Raw genomic sequence first — 20,640 nt, forward strand, 5'->3', positions numbered from 1 at the left:
TATTTTATATATGCAAAGACATTGTTCTTTTATGAATTAGACTGGTTTTGGCTATTTGCTACTAGACTTATTGTTTTTAATAAAATTCCTAAACAATGCATGATTTCACTGACGTCTCAGTCTCAGAGCGTGACTTATCATATATCAGATGGACAAATAGCAGTATAGTATGTGTGGTGGCGGTCACCTCTACACGCCACAGCACGAGCATTATGGTTGTGCACATGTTATCTCGATCATTTGGGTCTGTGCTTGTCATTTTGATGATTTAGATACAAATCATTTGATATTATGTTGGTAACCTAGGGTATGCACCGAGTAGTTGTAAATGTTAATCTGAGGTATGCCCTGAGTACTTGAAATATACTTTGTAAGTATTGTAGCTATTTGATAGATTCAGAGGGTAATCTATATGCTTTCTCCTAGGTTATCTCCGTGTATTTGTACCGAATTTTGTTTACCCCTTAATAGAAATCTATTTTCATTAAAAAAATATTGCAGAAGCTACAAGAACCCAGCATTGCTAAGTTTGTTATGGTTCATGGGCCATTTGGAAGCAAAAGAACAATAAAATGTGGAATTCATGCAACTTTCTGCCCTAGATACAGTGTATACAGCCGTGAATGAATAATATGAGTCGATAGCAGTGAAGTCTCATGTGGTAGCTGATGAAGTACACCCCTATAGTAGCGTAGAATGGTGGCAAATCTTGAGCTTTTGGTGCGGTTTGTGAACCGCACCAAAAGCGAATGAAGTTGCTCATATTCTAGCCAAGAATGAATTTTAATGATAATCCTTGTTTATGAGATGATGCACCAAACTTTGTGGATGTCATTCTTGTTAGAGTAGGTGTCCAGCCAGCAAACTTGTGTTTTGAGATTTATTGACTCATGTGAAAACAATCTTTATTTTAATTATATTTACGATTTTGTATAATTGTGACATTTATTTTATCTGTATAATCATGCAAACTGCGTAAATAAAGTCCATAAATATATTATAAGTATCATGAGGTATGCCTCGCAATATAAGAACATGGAACTCAATAAGAAGTGTGTTGGAACATTTCATGTTCGCAATCTTGATTTGATGTTAACAAAATTTGTTATTGTGTTTCTAACATATTTACTCAAGTGTGAAGTTGCAAAAACAAGAAGCAAGCTGAAACTAAATTCTGCACAAACTGAATTTCTGGCGAGCTTTGGTGTTTTGAAGATATCTCTCAGCTGAATGATCCAAATGACAATCCGCGAACTTATATGATCAGAAAACTCAATTTGGAACAAGTCGTATTTCACGTCATTTGGGAAAAATCGGAAGTTATCAAGGTCTAATGGATCGCTCAATTACCGAACTGATTGCACGAAAACAGCAATCAGTTGGGTTTGAGCAGTTGCGGTATTTTGGTCATATCTCTCAGTTCGTTTATTGAAATGAAGTGATTCAGTATGCGTTGGAAAGATAAGAAAATGATCTACAAATCATCTTCAGAAGTCGAAGTCTCAATCGAAGCTTAAGATGCTGATAAATGACAATGAAGCTACTGGCTCTGCACAAACTGAAATCAGCTAGGATGATTTCAGCACACCAGCTGAACTGAACTGAACCAGCTGCTGCTGACCAGCTGAACTGAAACTAAACCAGCTGAACTGGACCAGACCAGCTGAAATTGAACCGAACCAGTTGAACCGAACCAGACCAGTTGAACTGAACCAGCTGACCAACTGAACCGAACCGAACCGAACCAGCAGCTGACCAATTGAACTGAACCAGTTGCTGACCTGTTGAACTGAATGACCAGTTGAGTTGACCAGAGCTGACAAGTCGAGAAAATGTCCAGCAAGACGAATTTGACCGTTGCAACCTCAGAAACAGTACAGAAACTTTCCAAACGGTCATATTCTTGTGTCTAATGTATATATCATTGTTGGAGCTTATAAATAAAACATCTTGAAGATCAAACAAGAGCTTTTGAAGAGGATTCAAAGCATGGGCAGTTAGCATGAAGAAATCAGCTAGTTGAGATCACAAGCCCTTGTGTGAGGAAACATTTGAGATGCACACTATAAAGGATAAATTCCTCACACACAATCACTCACATATATACAAGAGAGTTGAACTTCAAAGATTAGTTGAGTGAGTCTTGCACAAAGACAATAAACTTGTGTATGTAGTCTTTGCATATGAGACATTAAACAATATGCTGATTGTGAGGTGCTGCCTACAATCTTGAGTGCTAGGAGTTCAGTTTAGGCAGTAGTGTAAGTCCTAAACTGAGTGGGTTTGTACAAAGTGTTATATAAATCAAAATCTTCTAGTGGATCCTCCCCAAGGGGAAGAAAAGGTGATGTAGGAGTGTTTGAAATCTCCGAACATCCATAAAAAAATTCGTGTCTGTTCGTTTATTGCATTTACTTGTCATTTTCATAGTTTTAAAGATGCATTGTTGAAGCATTTTATGTGTCCTTCAAATACAAAATTATTGGATACCAAGTGTTTGATAAAATGCTTCAACCAAAAATATTTTTACTCGTTCAACTTGCACATATTTTAAATGCTTTACAAAATATTTAATCGGTTTCTACGAAGGATTATTTCGAGGAACTTCCGCTTAGTTTGAACACCAAACTCGATTTAATTCATCGGTGTTCAATATTTCAAGAACCGAGCTATTGTAACTCAACGATGATCCCCCTCATCGATTCTAACAAAGTGTATATTATATTCTTAACAGATTCCTAGTCGATTCAGGCGCCTAAAATAAGGATAAAGTCGCTTGAGATTAATATTTGTGATGTAAACATCATGTTTAATTGTAAGGACATGAAGATGTCCATTCATACAGATATTTGATCATTTGATGACACACCGAATAATCATCCATCGGATTTTTCAAGTAGTTATTACTTATTGAGTTGAATAGTCTGCAGTTATGGTTGTACACCATTAGTTCTTTGACCCGGAACAATGTAGAGGCTCTACGTACTAGCATGCGCTTTGATCCGTTTACCGACTCCAATGAGGGTAATCAGGTGGCGAGGTTGGGTGTAAAATGTAGGAGACAATGAATTGTAGTCGAAGATTCACCACTCGCTTATGGGTGAAGATATCATATGTGATCTGATGAGTTAATAGTGCAAAGAGTATTTGGCTAGAGCAAGACATGTTTTTGGAACATTTCATGTTCGCAATCTTGATTTTGATGTTAACAAAACGTGTTATTTTGTTTCTAATTAATTTACCTAAGTGCGCAAAAAGCTACCGAGCCTAAACTGAAGCTATCGAGACGCAAACTGAAAGCGCCAACTGATTGTCAAAACTGAACCAGTTCAATTGATATATCACAGACCAGTTCAACTGATTGTCCAGCTGATAGGTATTTCAGCAGAAGACCTTCAGAAACCCGACCAGCTGATGAAGAGCTTAACTGATGAAGAGCCCAACTGACCAGTTCAACTGAAGCAGTAAAATCAGTTCAGCTGACGAGCCAACTGATTTCACCAAACCAGTTCAAGACCAGTTCAACTGACCAGTTTAGGACATCAGTTTAGAATCAACCAGCTTGCAGAATACACAAGCTTATCTCAATGGAACCCAGCTGTGTGCATTTAAGAAAAGTAATTGTCCAGTCTAAGGACAATAATGAATGTTGTAGCAGAGCTTAAATTCAAGACGTTCCAGAATGGTTGTCAGAAAGGACAAGATACAAATATCGAGGAACATATTCAAACTGCAACGGACATATTTGATGAGTCTTGAAGAACGGTCACGAAGCCTCTATAAATACAAGATCAAGACCATCAACAAACAAGTGTGTGAAAAAACAAAGAAAAGAAGACGGGCACGCTCATCATATATCAGCTTACAAGAAGAAAGGCAAGATTCCTTTTTTTCAGCAGTAGCGGTTTCAGTCATCATTCTCCGTCCAGATTTGAGGAAATACTTCAAAGTGTTATCAGCTTAAATTAGAAGCACATTTCCCTCATTGTGTGAGAACACTTTCGTATCAGTTCTCACACACGCACACACAATTACTCACAAATACAATTAATAGAGCTTATTGAAAAGCTGAGTGAGTCTTGCATAAATATATTAAACTTGTGTATGTAGTCTTTAACACATAGACGTTAAACAAGTGTTGGCTGGAAGGTGCTGCCTTCAGTCTACACTAGGAGTTCAGTTAAGCAGTGGTGTAAGTTCTAAGCTGAGTGGGTTTGTACAATGTGTTGTATAACTCAAAGTCTTCTAGTGGATCCTACCCGAGGTGGTAGAAGGGGTAACGTAGGAGCAGTTGAAGTCTCCGAACATCCATAAACATATCTTGTGTACTTAACTGTTTAACTATTGTTTTCAAATTGATTTGATCAGTTCTAGCTGATATCAATTCAGTTCTCACCATAACTGAACTGATAGAAGCAAGAACTGATTCCCTTCATTTCAGTTATTCAGTTCACACAAGGTAATAGACTTTCAAATTAATCAGCTTTCTTAGAGAAGAATAATTTCGAGTACTTTTCGCTTGGTTTAAAACCAAAATCAATCTAATTCATCGATATTTATATTCTTAGAACACGAGCTATTGCAGCTCATTGAGAATATTGTGTTTGAATCACCTTCGCAGGTGTTAGAATCAATCCATCACATGTGCTTTAGGTAAATGTGTTTTCCTAGTTGCACATGTGATGTCACTATTATTACTCAAAGATGTATCACATCATTATCGAATACATCTGCAACTCTCAACATATCATTGGTTGCGGAACCGATCTGGATATATACGTTGTATGGACCGTACTGTATGCTAACAATATTTTAAGTTCTTGCATGCACTATCAGTGACACCTAGGTGATCATGGGGCGATGCTATTATATGCTTTTACCATTATCCAATTGGTGCTATCAGATATGTTGATGAAAAGAATGAGGATAATTAGGGTAAATTCGAATAGGAACAAATGTTGTTCTGAATCACATGAATTTGTGAACCAACGATTAACCGTATCCTTGAACTATTGAGGGTCACATAGATATTGAATTTTGTGTTCTCATTGAGATAGTCAAGTTCAAGAAGTTGAATTTGTCAACTATAGTTTGATGAAGATCATACGAATGCTTATCAAGGAGTTTATAAGTTTATTTATTTAATGAAAGATGTAGAATTTGGCTTAATAGCTAATTAAGTGTGAAGAATAGAAATGTCGGTTTTAGCGACCGAGTTAAAAAAAAATTTACAGATGAATGGATCAGTGGAAAATTGTGCTTCATAATTTTCAATTTTCATTATATGAACGAAATTTGTACCATCGACATACGACTCTGTTTGGTCATCGATCGGAGTTATAATGAGTTCACAATTATTTATTTAATAAAATTAGAATCTACTAATTAAATAATAATATTAGTAATTGTGACTATTAAGTGCTAAATTATAATGAGGCGCACTAAAGAGGTATAAAATAAATAAATAAATTAATTGAGTAATTAAATAAATTTAATTTAATTTAAAACATATATATACACACATAAGTTGATAACAATTTAATTATGCATGATATTTTCAAGAATAGAAAATACATACACCAGGGATTTTCTATAATAGTTTGAGTGTGCTTTCTTTCAAAAAAAATAAGATCAGACATTATCCAAACAGTTATTTCAAAGTATTACAAAATTAGCACATATATTAAAATGTAATTTTTCATCGCTTTATAACAAAGCTGACTAAATCTTACCACAAAATTTCGACTATTCAAGCACTATATTTCATCATTTTTTTTAAAAAAATCTTATCACGAGTCAAAGAAATTAATGATATTAGGTTATAAAAAAAATGATTTCACGATTCATAGAAATCAATTATATTAAATATAACTTATTATTTTAAAATTAAATAAAAAATAATAACAAGGTTGAAGAAAAGAGGGGCGACGTTGATGTTTCATCTTGAAACAATCAAAAGTATCCACACTTCGACAGAGAGATGGGGCTGTGCTGTGTGTTGTGGACCGATCCCAAATGATAATGAATGTTATGTTGTGGATGGACCAATACCACTTGCAAAAAGTGAATGTGACACATCTAATTTAAATTCTCTACATGCAAATCTGTTGGTTTACAAGTTCGACAGTATCATTTCAAAAGATCTTGATCTAATAATGATATATTTGTAAAATTGTCGATTTTTTGAGAAGTCAACGTATGCGGCGAGCCCACTTTAGACGACTTTCGTTCAGCTTTCAGTATCCTGTGCATGCATTCATGCACCTTAATCCAACGTATGATTTTTTTATCATGGGCATCGATCTGATGGTAGCCCTTTTCTAGGTCGTTGTTTCCGTTACGTCAACTCTCAACAAGAGCATTAATGTTAGGTTATAAACCCCATAGGAGTATCATCCCAAAAAGTTTGTTTAATGGGTCGCTTAATGTTAAGGCCCCGAGTTATGGATCACGTTAGGGGGTTGATGGATTTTTTTTATGAAAATTAAAGCTCGTTTTGGAAGATAACCTCACGATCTTGCAGATAATTTGAGGCTCGTTAAAGAGAACTTCATGATCTTTTAGCACTAAGCTTTAAAGAAAATTTCTTATTAATCATTCATTCTCTGTAATGTCCGAGATTTATGGTGTTGTTAATCTGAAATGATTCATTGATTAATTGATGTGATTATAGACAGAACGGATCAGACCGAGGAAGCCGGAAAGAAGTTTGAATTATGTGCGAGGAAAAGACCTCGCGCATATGCGCGACCCTGCCGGGCGCATATGCGCGAGGCAGGCAGAGCACCTCGCGCATATGCGTGCGACATGGATTCGCGCAGGTGCGCGAGAGTACTCGAGAGTTGTGAAGAATGGTAAAGGACCTCGCGCATATGCGCCGAATGAGGGCGCGCATATGCGCGAGCTACCGTGTAGACACGCGCCGAGACTTAGTGTCTCGCGCATATGCGCCGAGGAGGGTCGCGCATATGCGCGAAACGTGTTGGGCAAAAAATGAAGCCACTTGCCCCTTATCATGCATTGATATATATAAGCAACGTTATTCCTTCAGAATTCAGAAAGGAAAAGAGGAAAACGAGAAAAGGGTCAGCAGAATTATGTGAAAAATCCTTACGCCAATGATGATTAAGAAGATGATTAGCGTCCGGGTCCCCACACTATCCGATACAATCCAGAATCAGTCAATAATCCAAATCTGTTATCAATCTCAATCAAATCAATTCTAAAAATAATAACAATTCCATACGGTATCTGTTCTTCAATCCGATTTCGATCATACGATGTCTAGCATGTCGAGAACACCATATATGAATCATATCCGATTCTGACAGTATCATAATTTCAAATCATATCAAAACTTAAGAAAACTTACGTCCAGTGTTAGCCTGCGTCGATAGGAACACAGTACTGAAGTCGGATCGAATATCATCCACAAGGATACATCCGAGCGTTGAGTAGCCTCGTGGAAACTCGATGGCTCACCATTATCTGATAATAGACAATATGCAATATTGCTTTCAGTAATATAATCTGAAAGCCAAACTGGTGGTCTTCTGTCTTGAGTTGACTGCCTCACATTGGAAACTTCAGACTCAACATGTTCTTGTTCTTCGTGCTCTGGTACTGCTTCACAAGAAACTTGACCTTCGTCCGTCTTATTTTCCACCTGAAAAATAGTAGTTTCTGAATTCGGTGTGCCTTTGTCTCCCTTTTACTTTATCTTCCTCGAAGATAACATCCCTGCTGATGACAAGCTTGTGAACAGGAGGATCCCACAAACGAAACCCCTTTACTCCATCAGCATAACCCAAGAAGATACATTTTCTGGATTTCGAATCCAACTTTGATCTTTCTTGCTCATTGTACAGAACGTACACCGGACTTCCAAATGTATGCAAATGAGAATAATTTGTCGGCTTCTCGGTCCACGTCTCCATCGGAGTCTTTAGATCAATCGTCACTGAAGGAGAACGATTGATAATATAACAAGTGGTTTTGACTGCTTCCGCCCAAAATGACTTGTTCAGACCCGCAGTCCTCAACATAGCTCTTGTTCTGTCCAACAAGGTCCTGTTAATCCGCTCCGCCACTTCATTCTGTTGAGGTATGTAAGCCATCGTAAACTATCTTTTGATGCCCTCATGTTGACAATATGCATCAAATCCTTCACTGGTATATTCTCCTTCATTGTCAATTTTGGATGTGATAAATTTAAGGAGTTAAATTTATAATTTAAATATTAAATTCAAATGTTGAATTTATAAAGGATTTAAATTAAATGTAATGGGTATATGTATAATGGACTTCTAGGAGTACAAGACCAATATACATATTATTAAGGTTCTTAATTGGACTTTAAAAGATTAATATTTTAAACTAGTTGGACTAGAATAATTAATTGATTAAGCTCATTAAGTATTTAATTCAATTAATGGGCCTTAAGCTTATATATATGTGTATTAGGTTTAGAGTTAAACACAATAATTCATTCTCAATTTTCAAAACCCTAGCCTCCAAGCCAAGGGATTTTTCGAAAAAGCCACCTCTTCCCATTCTCCTTGTTTTCAGAAACTTCTTTCAATCTCAACGTAAAATCCTTCTGTACTTTCTAGTGCAAGTTCGAAGAGGAACAAGTAATTAAGTTGTGGATTGGATTTGAAGATTGAAGAAAGGAGATTTGAAGAACGTAAGGAGGATTTACAACAAGAGGTACGTTCACTTGTACCGACGTAGTTGGAGCCAAGTGCAAATTCATTAAGGTAAAAGTTCAAGCATCCTATGTATGTTTATTCAATCCAAACCGTACGAGTGTCCAAATATTTTGATTGTCAAAATAAAAATAAAAAATTTTAAAAACTTCCGCTGCGTTCGGGCACGAGAGAAAACGAGATCCTGCAGTGGTATCAGAGCCAGGTTTTCTTTATCATATGGTTTAAATCATGTTGAATAATATTTCTAACCACACAAGAAAATTTTTCAGAAAATTGATGCACCATAAAAATTCCAAGTGTAAAATGACTGGTTCGCCCCTAGACGTAAAATTTCTCGATTTTATTTTTTTTCTAACTTTTAATGACATGGGCTTATCCCAAATAATTATTTAAGCTTAACCAGGCTCCTCAGTCCTTGATCGAACTAAGACTCCTCTAGTCATTTAGCCAGGAATCACCTCAGTCCCTCACTGACACTGAACCAGGCTCAAACCCCACCGAACCCATCCCAAGCCCTGAACCACGCAGCAACTCTCCCTAGACAAGAGCCGCGCGTAACCACTTAACATGCGCCTATGTGTTCTTACTCGACAAGGCCCCCATGCTCGAGCCTCCCTCAAGCCCGACCCTCTTGAACCTCTCTGGACCACCCTGAGCCATAGCTTAGACCACCCTAGCCAAGCCCTTAACCCCTCGTTGTACCAGCTCCTCGGCCAAACATAAATCACGCATGGGAAGAGTCCTACCTCATGTGGACCCTTCACCAGCTGATACCCACGAGTCCTAGCCCTACTACGACTCAACCAATCCCTCAACCATGACCTTCCTCGAGCCCCAGCCAGCCCTGGTCGAGCCCACATGCAGTACAGCCCCTAGCCGCCCCCAAGACAATCACAAGCGCATGATCCCTCCTAGAAAACCCTAGGTGTTCTTCCCTTGTTCTCCTGCCGGTTCCAACTTTGTTTTCCTTTCAATTTAATCATATTTCATTCATATTTAATCCTCCGTTGGAAGCGTACTCGTTGGAAATCATACCACGTTCATATATACGTAAAACGTTCAAAACTTTGAAAATATTGACAAAACGTTTAAATCATCGTACGTAAATTTTTTTCATGCAACAACAATTAAAACATGCATAATATTGTTTGAATGATGCGTAAAAGAGTTAAGAAAATGTGTCTTTGCGTTTATAACGCTCGAATATTCAATCATTGGCGAGGGTGCGAAGTTGGACGATCGGACGACGAAGAACCCTAGCTTTCATTCCTCCCTTAATTCTCGATTTTTGCGTGTGTGTAAGTGAAAAATTTCGGCTGCTGATGGTGCAGAAGAATGGTGTTTTGAAAGCCTAGGTAACATATTTATAGCCTGACGGAAATGTTCCCAACGAATCAATCCATGCTGCTGAACTAGAATTGCAGAAACATGTTTCCAACATTTTTGAGCTTATCCTTGGATCATGAAATCTGATACCTCCATCTTCTCATCCTCATCATAGTGCAGCACTCGAAAACACTACTTCATGATATTGACCCAAGCTTCAGCAACATTAGCATTCTCATCTCCGATAAACAGTGGAGGTCAATCTTCATGAAATCCATAATGTTGACACGGTTCCTACGTCTCCTTTCATCATGATCTAGGTGACACCTTACGTCACGATCTCTACGACAATGTTCTCGGCCAGCCTCATCATCGCCATAACAGCCATGTCCCACACTTCCGTGACTGTTTCCATCTCCTGACATCTAAAAGGAAACCAAAATCAACCTCTAAATCCTGAAAACAAAATTACTAATGCCCAAAAATCTTTGCATGCTCTGATATCACAAAATTTAGCGCTTTTACCCTAGCTACTACTAAACAGACTAATAAACATGCAACATTAAATTTAATTACAACAATTAAACAGCGAAAACCAAATACTTAATCATCTTACAAGCTAAATAAAAACAGAACAATAATAGCAGTCTTAAACATTAATACAACCATATCAAAAACATAATTCTGAACGAAAAAACGATAAACCATATAAAACTTCTACTGGATCACCACCGAAAACCCAACCGCTCTAGCCAGCGTCCTGACCATCCGAACCGTCCAACCTAAGACCTGCCCCCGTAGAATGGGGTGTCCAAGATGAAAACAAGGACGTGAGCGACAATCGCCCAATACGAGAATGTAAGAGTATACAAACTGATATGATGCATGTGAAATGCAATATGCTCGGATATTAATGATCAAGACAAGAATCTCATGCTCAGTCTAGAGGCGCCTGAGTGTGTAGTCTCTGATCTGTCCTAGGCATGTTTTGGCTCTCACACTCATCATCAAGATGTGTACCTACAATGTGCAGGTCATCAGAGCCCGCAGGTCCGTCGGACACTGTAACTCTCGATGCCCCATCGTCCACAATACAGAATAGGGCTAAGCAGCCCCAACAAACGAGATATATCTCAAAAGATATCAAGCTCAACATGATATGTCATACATAATATGCCAAAGCAGTAAAACATGTATCATGCAACAAATAAATATGCAGCATATAAGTGTGTATACTACGCTTGGATATCTCAGTCAGTACATCACGTACCTCACTAAAACAATCTGACAGAAAGCTCTGAACCTAGACAATACCAACATAATAAAATCACTATCAAACCAGATCCTGAATTATCAAACATGCTACAAAGTTCTCCCTAATGATCCTTAAATCACTATTTAAGCTTTTTCCACTGGGTTTTATTCTCAATATTTTAACGAGGCAACACTTGACTTTCATGAAGTTTTGAAGCAACCATCTTCCCAAATGAAAGATTCAATGAAGTGGTTGGTGTATAGATAAACATATCAGAGGAGTGCTTTGATATGATTGTGAATTTAGATAGATTTTCTATTAAGATGTGTACCTGAATCTTTCTATCTATAAATTTGTATTATATCACTGTATAATAAGAGTTATCAATTATAAATAAAATAGTTCTGAACCATCCTCGAAACTCACTTTTTCCGCCTCTCTCCTATCATTTCTTATTACTTTTATAACAAGAAGATTATATAAATTGACTATTATTATCTATACGCTATTTACATATCATAAAAAAAAAATATTTTTAGAGTAATTAACTTATATTTTCTCGTACTATGTCATTATTTTTTTCCCAAAACATATTAATACAGTTATTAAATTAAAAATTACTAAGGAGCACGTAGCCCAGGCCCGAGTAGAGGGAATTAAGCCCATCGGCGGCCCGTAGTTACATCCAAATAAAATCAAAATAAATAAAATGTTGGATAAAAAGTAAGAGAAGACGTGGCCAGACGGTGTTTCAAGAATTTGAGCATTACATTCTAGGAAAGAAGAAGATTAAAAGTGCTTGTTCCCCTGTTTTGGTGGGTATGTAATCCTTACCTTTTCCAAGTGATTGATTTGGACCCATTGTCTGTTGTTGAATTTATGAATTTGAGTGGCTAAATTTTGTCGCGAATTGATTTGGGGTGAATCGAGTTTGAGCGAACAGCGCGCTTGAACTGATGTTTGTTGTTGGGATTTGTTCTTGAGATTCTCTTCTATATGATTGCTGCAGGAGGCGGAGAACAAGGCAGTGATTGGCTTTTCATGCCCTGATATGGCAGCAATTACGAACCCCCTTTCTGTCGTCACATCGGATTCCAGTGAGTTATACACAGATTATGTTTCCAATTACTGATTAGATAATTGATTTTGAATTTGAGAATGCAACCATTGTAGTGTGGATCACCTTGCGGCGTAGAATGGAAAGGACTCCTCGCAACTCGGCAAATAGAATGCAATGCAGATGTCGCCACATGCTGGCATCCCCTCGTCGCCAGCTCGTTGTATTTGCATTGCTGAGTTTGAGCTACGAGGTAGTGCCATTACGGGCTCGCGCTGAATCAGAAGAGGGTGGCCTGTCGGGGGCCTTGAAGTCGTTGTTTGATCCTAATGAGAAAACACAGTCCGGGAAGGTGTTGCCCAAGGCTTACCTGAAATCCGCGCGGGAGGTATTGAAAACGCTGCGTGAGTCGCTTCAGGAGGACACGAGAGACATGGCTAAGTTCAGACGGACCGCCGACGCTGCCAAGGAATCGATCCGAGGATATTTGAGTGGCTGGAGGGGGCAAAACATAGTATCCAGTGAGGTATTTGGATTGGATGCATGCATGTTTGATCATTGTATAAATGTGCATGTGTGTTGATGTGGTGTTGATCGCCGTTGCAGGAATCGTATGTGATGATCGAGAAAGCCATAAGATCTCTGGCCAACTTCTACTCAAAGGCTGGGCCCTCTGCGCCGCTTCCGGAGGATGTGAAGGCCGAGATTTTGAGTAACTTGTCCGCGGCCGAACAATCTCTGTGAACTATAATTATATACGGTGTCCTGTTACGTAATATTACGCCCAATAAAAAGTCATGGCTGCGTATGAATACTCAGTTTATACACGTTTTTGTCATCACATTTTTTTCTTTAACCGTTGCCTGTCGCACGAACTCGATATCTCATCTCAAATTTTATGGAACAATGATAACAATTCGTTTTCGTCTAGGTAAAATCAGCCTAAAAAGTTTTAGCCTAGTTCGATTTGATTGAAAACAAAATATATGGTCTCATACCAACCAAGTAGCCTAGCCTAGTTATAAAAATTTCCTAACTCTTCTGCATTTTCAAATGTATAAAGTTAAAATAAATAGTTGGAAGTTTTATACAGATATAACACTAGACATTTTCCACAGTTAAATAGACAAATAGAGGAGTGAAATATATTACAAGGAAAAACATATTTCCAATGAATGGAAGATAAAGTGATCAACTATGGATTTGTTCATATTTTTATAAAAACTCGAACCAAACTAATTTTATCGGCTTTCTAAAATTGCAAATCAAACAAAACTATTGATAATTAAAAACCCAAATCAACACAAATTTAGATTTCGTTTCGTTTCGATTCGACTTGGTTTGAATGATCGATTTTTAATTCTAATGTTTTTCAAATAAAATATTTTGATTATTTTCATTAAAAGTAGTCACATTCGTTATCATTCTATCATATTATTAATACTAATGATACAAATATATATAATTTTTTTATAATAAGTTTGGTGTATTTTTTTTTCTTTCAATTTTTAGTTCTGTAAATTTTAAAACCAATTCAAATACTAATCCAAATCACCCCTAAATTAGCAGCTACATAGGCTAGTCTGAGTTTTCATATGTACAACTACAAATTTACAATGAACATGGATTTAAGAACTTTGGAGTAGGGTCGTTGGGGTGCGAATGAGTCAAACTACCTGTGAGTAGCTTGTGAATGGTTTTATTAAAATTCGACTCGAGCTCGAATCTTGAATCGAGTCGAGCTCGATTTATACACGTGTCTAATCGAGTAGCTCTACTCGATTACATATATATATATTTATTATTTATTTAGAATTAAATAAAGCCTAAATTGAGATTTTTGAGCTCGATTAATTTCATATATCATCGAGCTTGAAAATTAATACTCGACCGATTATACTAAATTATTCGAGTCGAATCAATTGCTATCTTACTTCAGAGGTCATCGCATAGAGGGACAAACAACGATTAAGAATTCTGAAGGGGTGGTTTCGCTATTTTCATCACGCTTTTCAATCCAACGGGTGTCAATCAGGACAAGTCGTCGATCCCGTTGAAAAACTTCAAGGCACAAAAAGGTCGGCTCCAACTCCCAAAATCCAAAAAAGTTTCAAGCGTCCCTCCATATCTTCTGTACAAGTAAAGGCCTAAGCTATTACATTTCTACCTATTTCGAACCACTCAATCGAAAATCCCCTCTTCGTTTTGCATTTTGAAGGAAATGGCAGGCGGCGGAGCATCGAAATCATTGGTGCCTCACAGAGTTGGGAAACGAGTTGAAGCAGAATCGTCTTCCTCTGTTGCTTCTCTCAAATGCGCTAAAGATGTCAATGTTTTTTCCAAATGGTATCTTTATTAGTCAATCTCATTGTCTTTAAAGTAGTCTTGAAACTCGTTACTTCCACCTTGATCTGATCGATTTTTAATATTCTTTCCTAATTGTTTATTTACTAAAGCTCTCAATTCTTTGAATTTTTCATAAGTCTCAGACTTGTATTTCATTAAATACACATACTCATATCTCGAATAGTTATCATTAAAGATAATGAAATAAGATTAATCATATTTCGTGCTAATACTTAGCGGGCATACACAGCTGTATGGATCAAATCTAATAGATTATGTGCACGTTACACTTTTCCTAAGAAAGGGCTTTGGTCAGTTTTCTTTTCTGACAGGACTCACATTTCTCTATAGAGTTTATATATGACGAGTCAAACATGCTCTCCGACTAATTTGTATATCTTTCTTTGGGAAATATGTCCTAGCCTAGCGTGACATAAGTGCTTGGTTTAGAATATTTTGCTTTCTTTTGTTTGTTGTTGTGATATCGTGTTTACTTGGACAAGGTTGATCGGAATATCTTTTATTTTGAAGTTATAGATATCGTTTTGTATTTCGTATGTTCCAATCAAGCATCCATTCTTGTAAAAATTGCAAACAACGTTGCTAGATAAACAAGAAAATTCATTTTTATCAAGTAAAGAAAGGAAAATAATGTTTTTAACCAAATCTGAAATATATAAAACATCTCTCAAAAATAACCTAAAGTTATTGTTTAATATTAAATAAACATCTCTTATGGGCTTTGCAGCAATTCTTGCTCATTGTCTATCCTCAAGTATGTCTCACCTTCCTTTAGCCTTCTACTTTTTGTCATTGCTTGGAATTATTGAATAGATAAGATCTACATTCAGTATCTAATATTCAAGAAGTTGAATTAAAACATTTATTTCAATATAAAACATATCGTTGTCAAAACCCTTTTAGGCAAGATACTCCTTGCAATTGCACTTCCAATATCCAGGTTTCTTGCAGTGGAAGCAAACATCTTCTAATTTATGAGGTTTTGTGAACTCTTTAGAAGTGTTTGTAGCCTGCTTCTTACCTGGTTTGTTTTTCTTGGAAATAGACGAACGTTTCTTTCCCTTCCATTTTGGCATTTTCTTTATGCCAAATGAAGAGCCCACTAGGAAACCTTCTTGACAATGGCTTCATAACTTGTAAGTATGTTGACCAAATCTTCAAGACTGGCCTCCAACTTGTTCGTATTGAAGTTCACTACAAACCCATCGAATAACGATGGCACTGATAGCAACAGAATGTTCGTGGACAATTCATTGGGGATAATAATGTGACATCTATGAATTTAAAATGCTGAAATTTTTTTTTGCTCAAATTTTCGAAAATAACATTTAAATATTTTGCATGAATACAACTCTACTGAAAAATATACTCTTCTAAAAATAATCGTAAATATTTGACAATTAAAAATATATAGTTTAAAATGGCCAAACTCGTCCAACAAAATTTGCGTAAACATAAACAAGTAAAAATCCTAATAATCATCAGCATATCAAAACCAGCGTATAAAAATTTTCATGTCCTCTCTAAACTCATAAACTCATAATGTGCAGAAAAGTGTGGTCCTCGGGTCGTGCGCGTACATCTAGTCCTGCCTACTCAAAATTTGGCACCTTCCGCCTCCTCAACGACATGCTCACCTGCATCATTTACACCTAGGTACATCATCAAAATTCAGCTTTATTGTTTCATCGTTATACGATGGATCCATCTACATAAAACCGTGGTACCCGGCTTCTGTCGGACATCAGCGACAATATTACCCATCCACTGTGCCTAGGCCTCGTCATTAGCATTTACATATACATCATTAACATTTACATATAAATCATTAGTCACAACCAATTCCAATCCTTCAAAACATCATCATTTTCATCACTTATCAAAATTGTGCACATACGTAAATTTTCTTAAAACCAAGCATGCACATAATTTTTCATAAATACGTATAATAAATCATATACATGATGCATAAACATTTAAAACATGCTAAGCTTTGTGCTTAGGGCGCTGCAAGGACCAGAAACTAACCCCGGGTGCAAAATGATCATTTTGCCCCTGGAAACCCGAAATAACCGTTGTAAGGCTTGAGATTTATTAGTCTTCATTGATGTGATATTCGGAAGATATGAGTATGCATGACATGTAATGAGAGGCACTAAATGAAAAGATGAAGTGTTGCTTGAAGAAAGAGACCGCACCCGCGCCCCTTTTGATACCGCACCCGCGGTGCATGGACATAAAGTTGGCCAATTTTACAGTAGGGTCACCGCACCCGCGGTCTAGAAGGAGTGCATCCGCGGTTAATGTCCAGTAGGGTATGAAAGTTGCTACTGGAGATTGAGCGCACCCGCGGTGCTAGAGAGACCGCACCCGCGGTGCAAGACAGAGCGCACCCGCGGTCGCTGTTTCTGAAATTTTGGATGATGATCAGTACGCCTAGCGCACCCGCGGGGTGAGAAATACTGCACCCGCGGTGAAACGTGCAGTAAGCACATTCAGCCATGTGCTTTACATGCAATGTGATCTATATATGTATATCAAATCCTCATTCTTCCTGAAGCAAGAAACGAGAATTCCCTCAGAAATCTTCCAAGTTTGATGTGGTGCTAGATTTGGGATTTTATACCAACCAGTTATCAGAATTTAAATCTGAGCACAGTTCTACGATCCTCTCGGCGACAGCTATACAAGGACGTAAGTTTTATTAAGTTTTGAGATGATTTGGAAACATGATATTGTTCGATTTGAATATGAACCAGATATGGTGTTTCTGATATAGTAGGCATCGCATAATTGAAGTCAGATCGCAGAACAGACTGTGTATGCAATTGTTACTGATTTTAAGTGTACCGATATTGAGATTATGAATTGTATTGATACTGATTATGAATTTTGGTAGTATCTCTGTGATGTTGAGATAGACGGGGTTATCGTGACTGTATTGTTATGCCGTCGAAACATCAGTAGATTGATATTGATCAGATTCAGTAATGATTTCGATTGTATCGTGATATCATTGATATGAATTAGATTATACCTTGTTCAGATATGGATCATATTATATACCGATTTGAGTATTGATCAAAACATGTCTTGAATTGAGTTATATACTGATATGGTATTTATATGATTGTCATTATCAGATTTGGATATGGACAGATTGGAATACAAGACTTCGTCTTCATCAGACCGAGAAGAGAAAGGTATAAATGGATGTCAATTGGGAGATCGACTTGAGTTAGATTTAACTCGAGTTTCCCTAAACCACATACTTGTATGGTATTGTTTTTATACCTTTGTGTTTTAATGACTATGTTTATTCTATTGAATTAGAAGTAGAAAGCAGAGAGCTATTAAGTAAGAGTCACTGACAGAGGGGTTAGATTTTGACAGACTTGTCACTGACCCATTGCACATTGTCAGAATAGGCTTAGTCTTGGTAGATACGCCAAGGCACTGGACGTTTGGTGTATCGATGTGCTTAAGATACAGATATTGTTCTTATTGTAGATTATTCGATACAGCTAGACCAAAGTCCAGAAATAAGAACGTACCGCCACTGCGACTGGTGGTAGTAGGTTGGAGACTTGTTACGTTCTTATTCACCGGGATCCCTAGACTAGATTAGAATGAGAGATGAGTCGAGTCTTAGATATTGAGACTAGAATTTGATTTACAGATCCGTATTGATTTATGTTTCGTAGATTACGATTCATGTTTTATTTACAGACTCGTATTGATACATGTTGTTTGATTATGCTACATGTGATAAGATATAATTCATGCTTTTATGTTAATTCAGTTAACTGCATGTATACATTATTTATACTGGGATTTATTCTCACCGGAGTATCCGGCTGTTGTCTTGTTTTGTATGTGTGCATGACAACAGGTGAGACAAGATCGGGGTCAAGAAGATGATGAGAGATCGAGATTAGAGTGGTGATTCCGGACTTGAATGTAGACTTGATTTAATACTTGAAATTTAGTAGTTAAACCTTAGACTAGTTTGAACTAGAAGCATGTTGTACAAGATTTGTATTATTATATTGGTTTGTATAATAGATTGATTCCATTACCTTCCGCATTTTAAAGAAAAAAATTTTAGACCCTGTTTATCTTAATTGATAATTAAATCCCAAAAATGATTAAGATGATGATTAGCGTCCGGGTCCCCACAACCGTTTTACACATGGACCTCTAAATTTTGACCCGAAGCTTATCAAACTCCTTAAAACATCCCAAAACATATTTATAAGCATTATTTAGACTTAAAATCGAGACTGTTTCAAAACTTAATCGATTCGTTTTAAAACTTGGACTGGGGTCCCAATTTTAACCCGAATCAATCCGAATTGATGCGAATCTTAACCAAATTTTCTCAAATTTTTACTACACTTTAACCACATCCTACCAGCCCCTAAACCTCGCATATCAGACCCACTAAGGCCTCCGAAAATGTCCAAATAGGCACTGGACAGAACCCGAACTCGATGACCACCACAAACCCTAAGGCCGTACCTAGCCAAACTTGAGCTTAGCCCATCCTAGATTGAACCCGAGCAGAACTAGCCCACTCCTGGACCTTGACCAGCCCGAGGAATCACCCCTGGGCTTACCAAACCATACCCCTAGCCTCCCAAGCTCTCGGACGTGAGCACCACCCAGAAACAATACACCACCCTCGCCCTACCCGAGAACCACCTAGCAATAAGACCTTCGAATTGCCTAGAGACCATGACCAGCCACTCTCAGCCCTCTCCTAGCCCAGTCACGGACCCTTGGGGGTCGGCTCCTTGGCTGGGATCAAGCCATACACAGCCCTCCATGCAAAAACTCTCGTTCCACTCACTACAAGCCTCCACCGAGACCCCTTCACCCTGTAACCCTTCAACGCGAGTAGGCCGTGGCTCTAGCACCTAAATCCCTCCAACATGGACGTGTCCAGCCCTATAGTAGTTTAAGTTGACAGCCCTTTACCAAAACCAAGCAAAAAAACGCGAGTTTGCAGAAGGTAAGCATGCATAAATCATGAAAAACGATGCACAATCAATGAAACATGCACGATCTGAAATCCCCACTCACATGCACACATATCAGCATACATAGGGAGTGAATGATGAGAAAAGAAGGGGTATGAGGCGTGCCTTATCGAATATATGCTTACAAACCCGAATAAGCGCGTGTGGGATGTGCAACGGAGAGGCGGGAAAAAGTTTTCTTGAAGAACTAAGGAGGGTCTTGAAGTAGCCCTGGTTGCTGCTATTATCCATGTGAAATGTTGCTGAGGGAGAGGGGTGGGCGGCTGCTAGGTTTAGTTTTAGGTTTAGGGTGGATTAGTGTAATATTTAAATAGACAACCAAGTGCTAATGAGCCCTAATTTGGATTTAAAAATGATTAAAAGTGTTTTGAGCCCATTAAGCTTAAAAATAAGCCCATCAATTTCAAACACTCCCGAGAAATATTTCATTTTGATAAGTTTTTGAAAATATTGCCCGAGCCCTCAAAAGGTCTCCCGTTTGGATAAAATTTGCGTACCGATTAAAAATATGCTCTGGCTGGTAAAAATACCCAACAAAGCCCATTTCTTGAAAAATACACTTAAAACACCTAATTTTAATTAACTAAAATTAATCATTCAATAAAAATATTTTTTCTTAATTTTTCCATGTCTTCGTTCCTCGCTCGAGCGCGAAATGCAACCTAAAAACCTTAATGCATGAAATATTAAAATATCGTGAAATAAATCCTATTCATGCGATATTTATGCATTAAATGCTTAGAATAAATAAACACATAGTTTAAATAAAACCCTAGATTACATGCATTCATGTTACGTAAATTTAAATTTCTTGGACCTTACAACTCTCCCTCCCTTAAATAAAAAATTTCGTCCTCGAAATTTAGAACATATCGAATAACT

General features: G+C 37.4%; 1 protein-coding gene across 2 annotated transcripts; it reads left to right on the forward strand.

Moving 5' to 3' along the window:
• The first annotated feature begins 11,994 nt into the window (after positions 1-11,994).
• On the forward strand, positions 11,995-13,174 carry LOC142531104 (photosystem II D1 precursor processing protein PSB27-H2, chloroplastic). Of its 2 annotated transcripts, none has more exons than XM_075637136.1 (4): positions 11,995-12,107; positions 12,302-12,389; positions 12,466-12,875; positions 12,956-13,174. In XM_075637136.1, the coding sequence occupies exons 2-4, from the start codon at positions 12,344-12,346 to the stop codon at positions 13,091-13,093; spliced, it is 594 nt and encodes a 197-aa protein (XP_075493251.1). In that variant the 5' UTR covers positions 11,995-12,107; positions 12,302-12,343; the 3' UTR covers positions 13,094-13,174. The 2 variants fall into 2 exon arrangements, with proteins under 2 accessions (XP_075493251.1, XP_075493250.1); XM_075637135.1 differs by having other exon boundaries at positions 12,018-12,111.
• The last annotated feature ends 7,466 nt before the right edge of the window (positions 13,175-20,640 follow it).

This window comes from Primulina tabacum, chromosome 17 (assembly GCF_025594145.1).
Source record: "Primulina tabacum isolate GXHZ01 chromosome 17, ASM2559414v2, whole genome shotgun sequence".
NCBI classification, from domain to species: domain Eukaryota; kingdom Viridiplantae; phylum Streptophyta; class Magnoliopsida; order Lamiales; family Gesneriaceae; genus Primulina; species Primulina tabacum.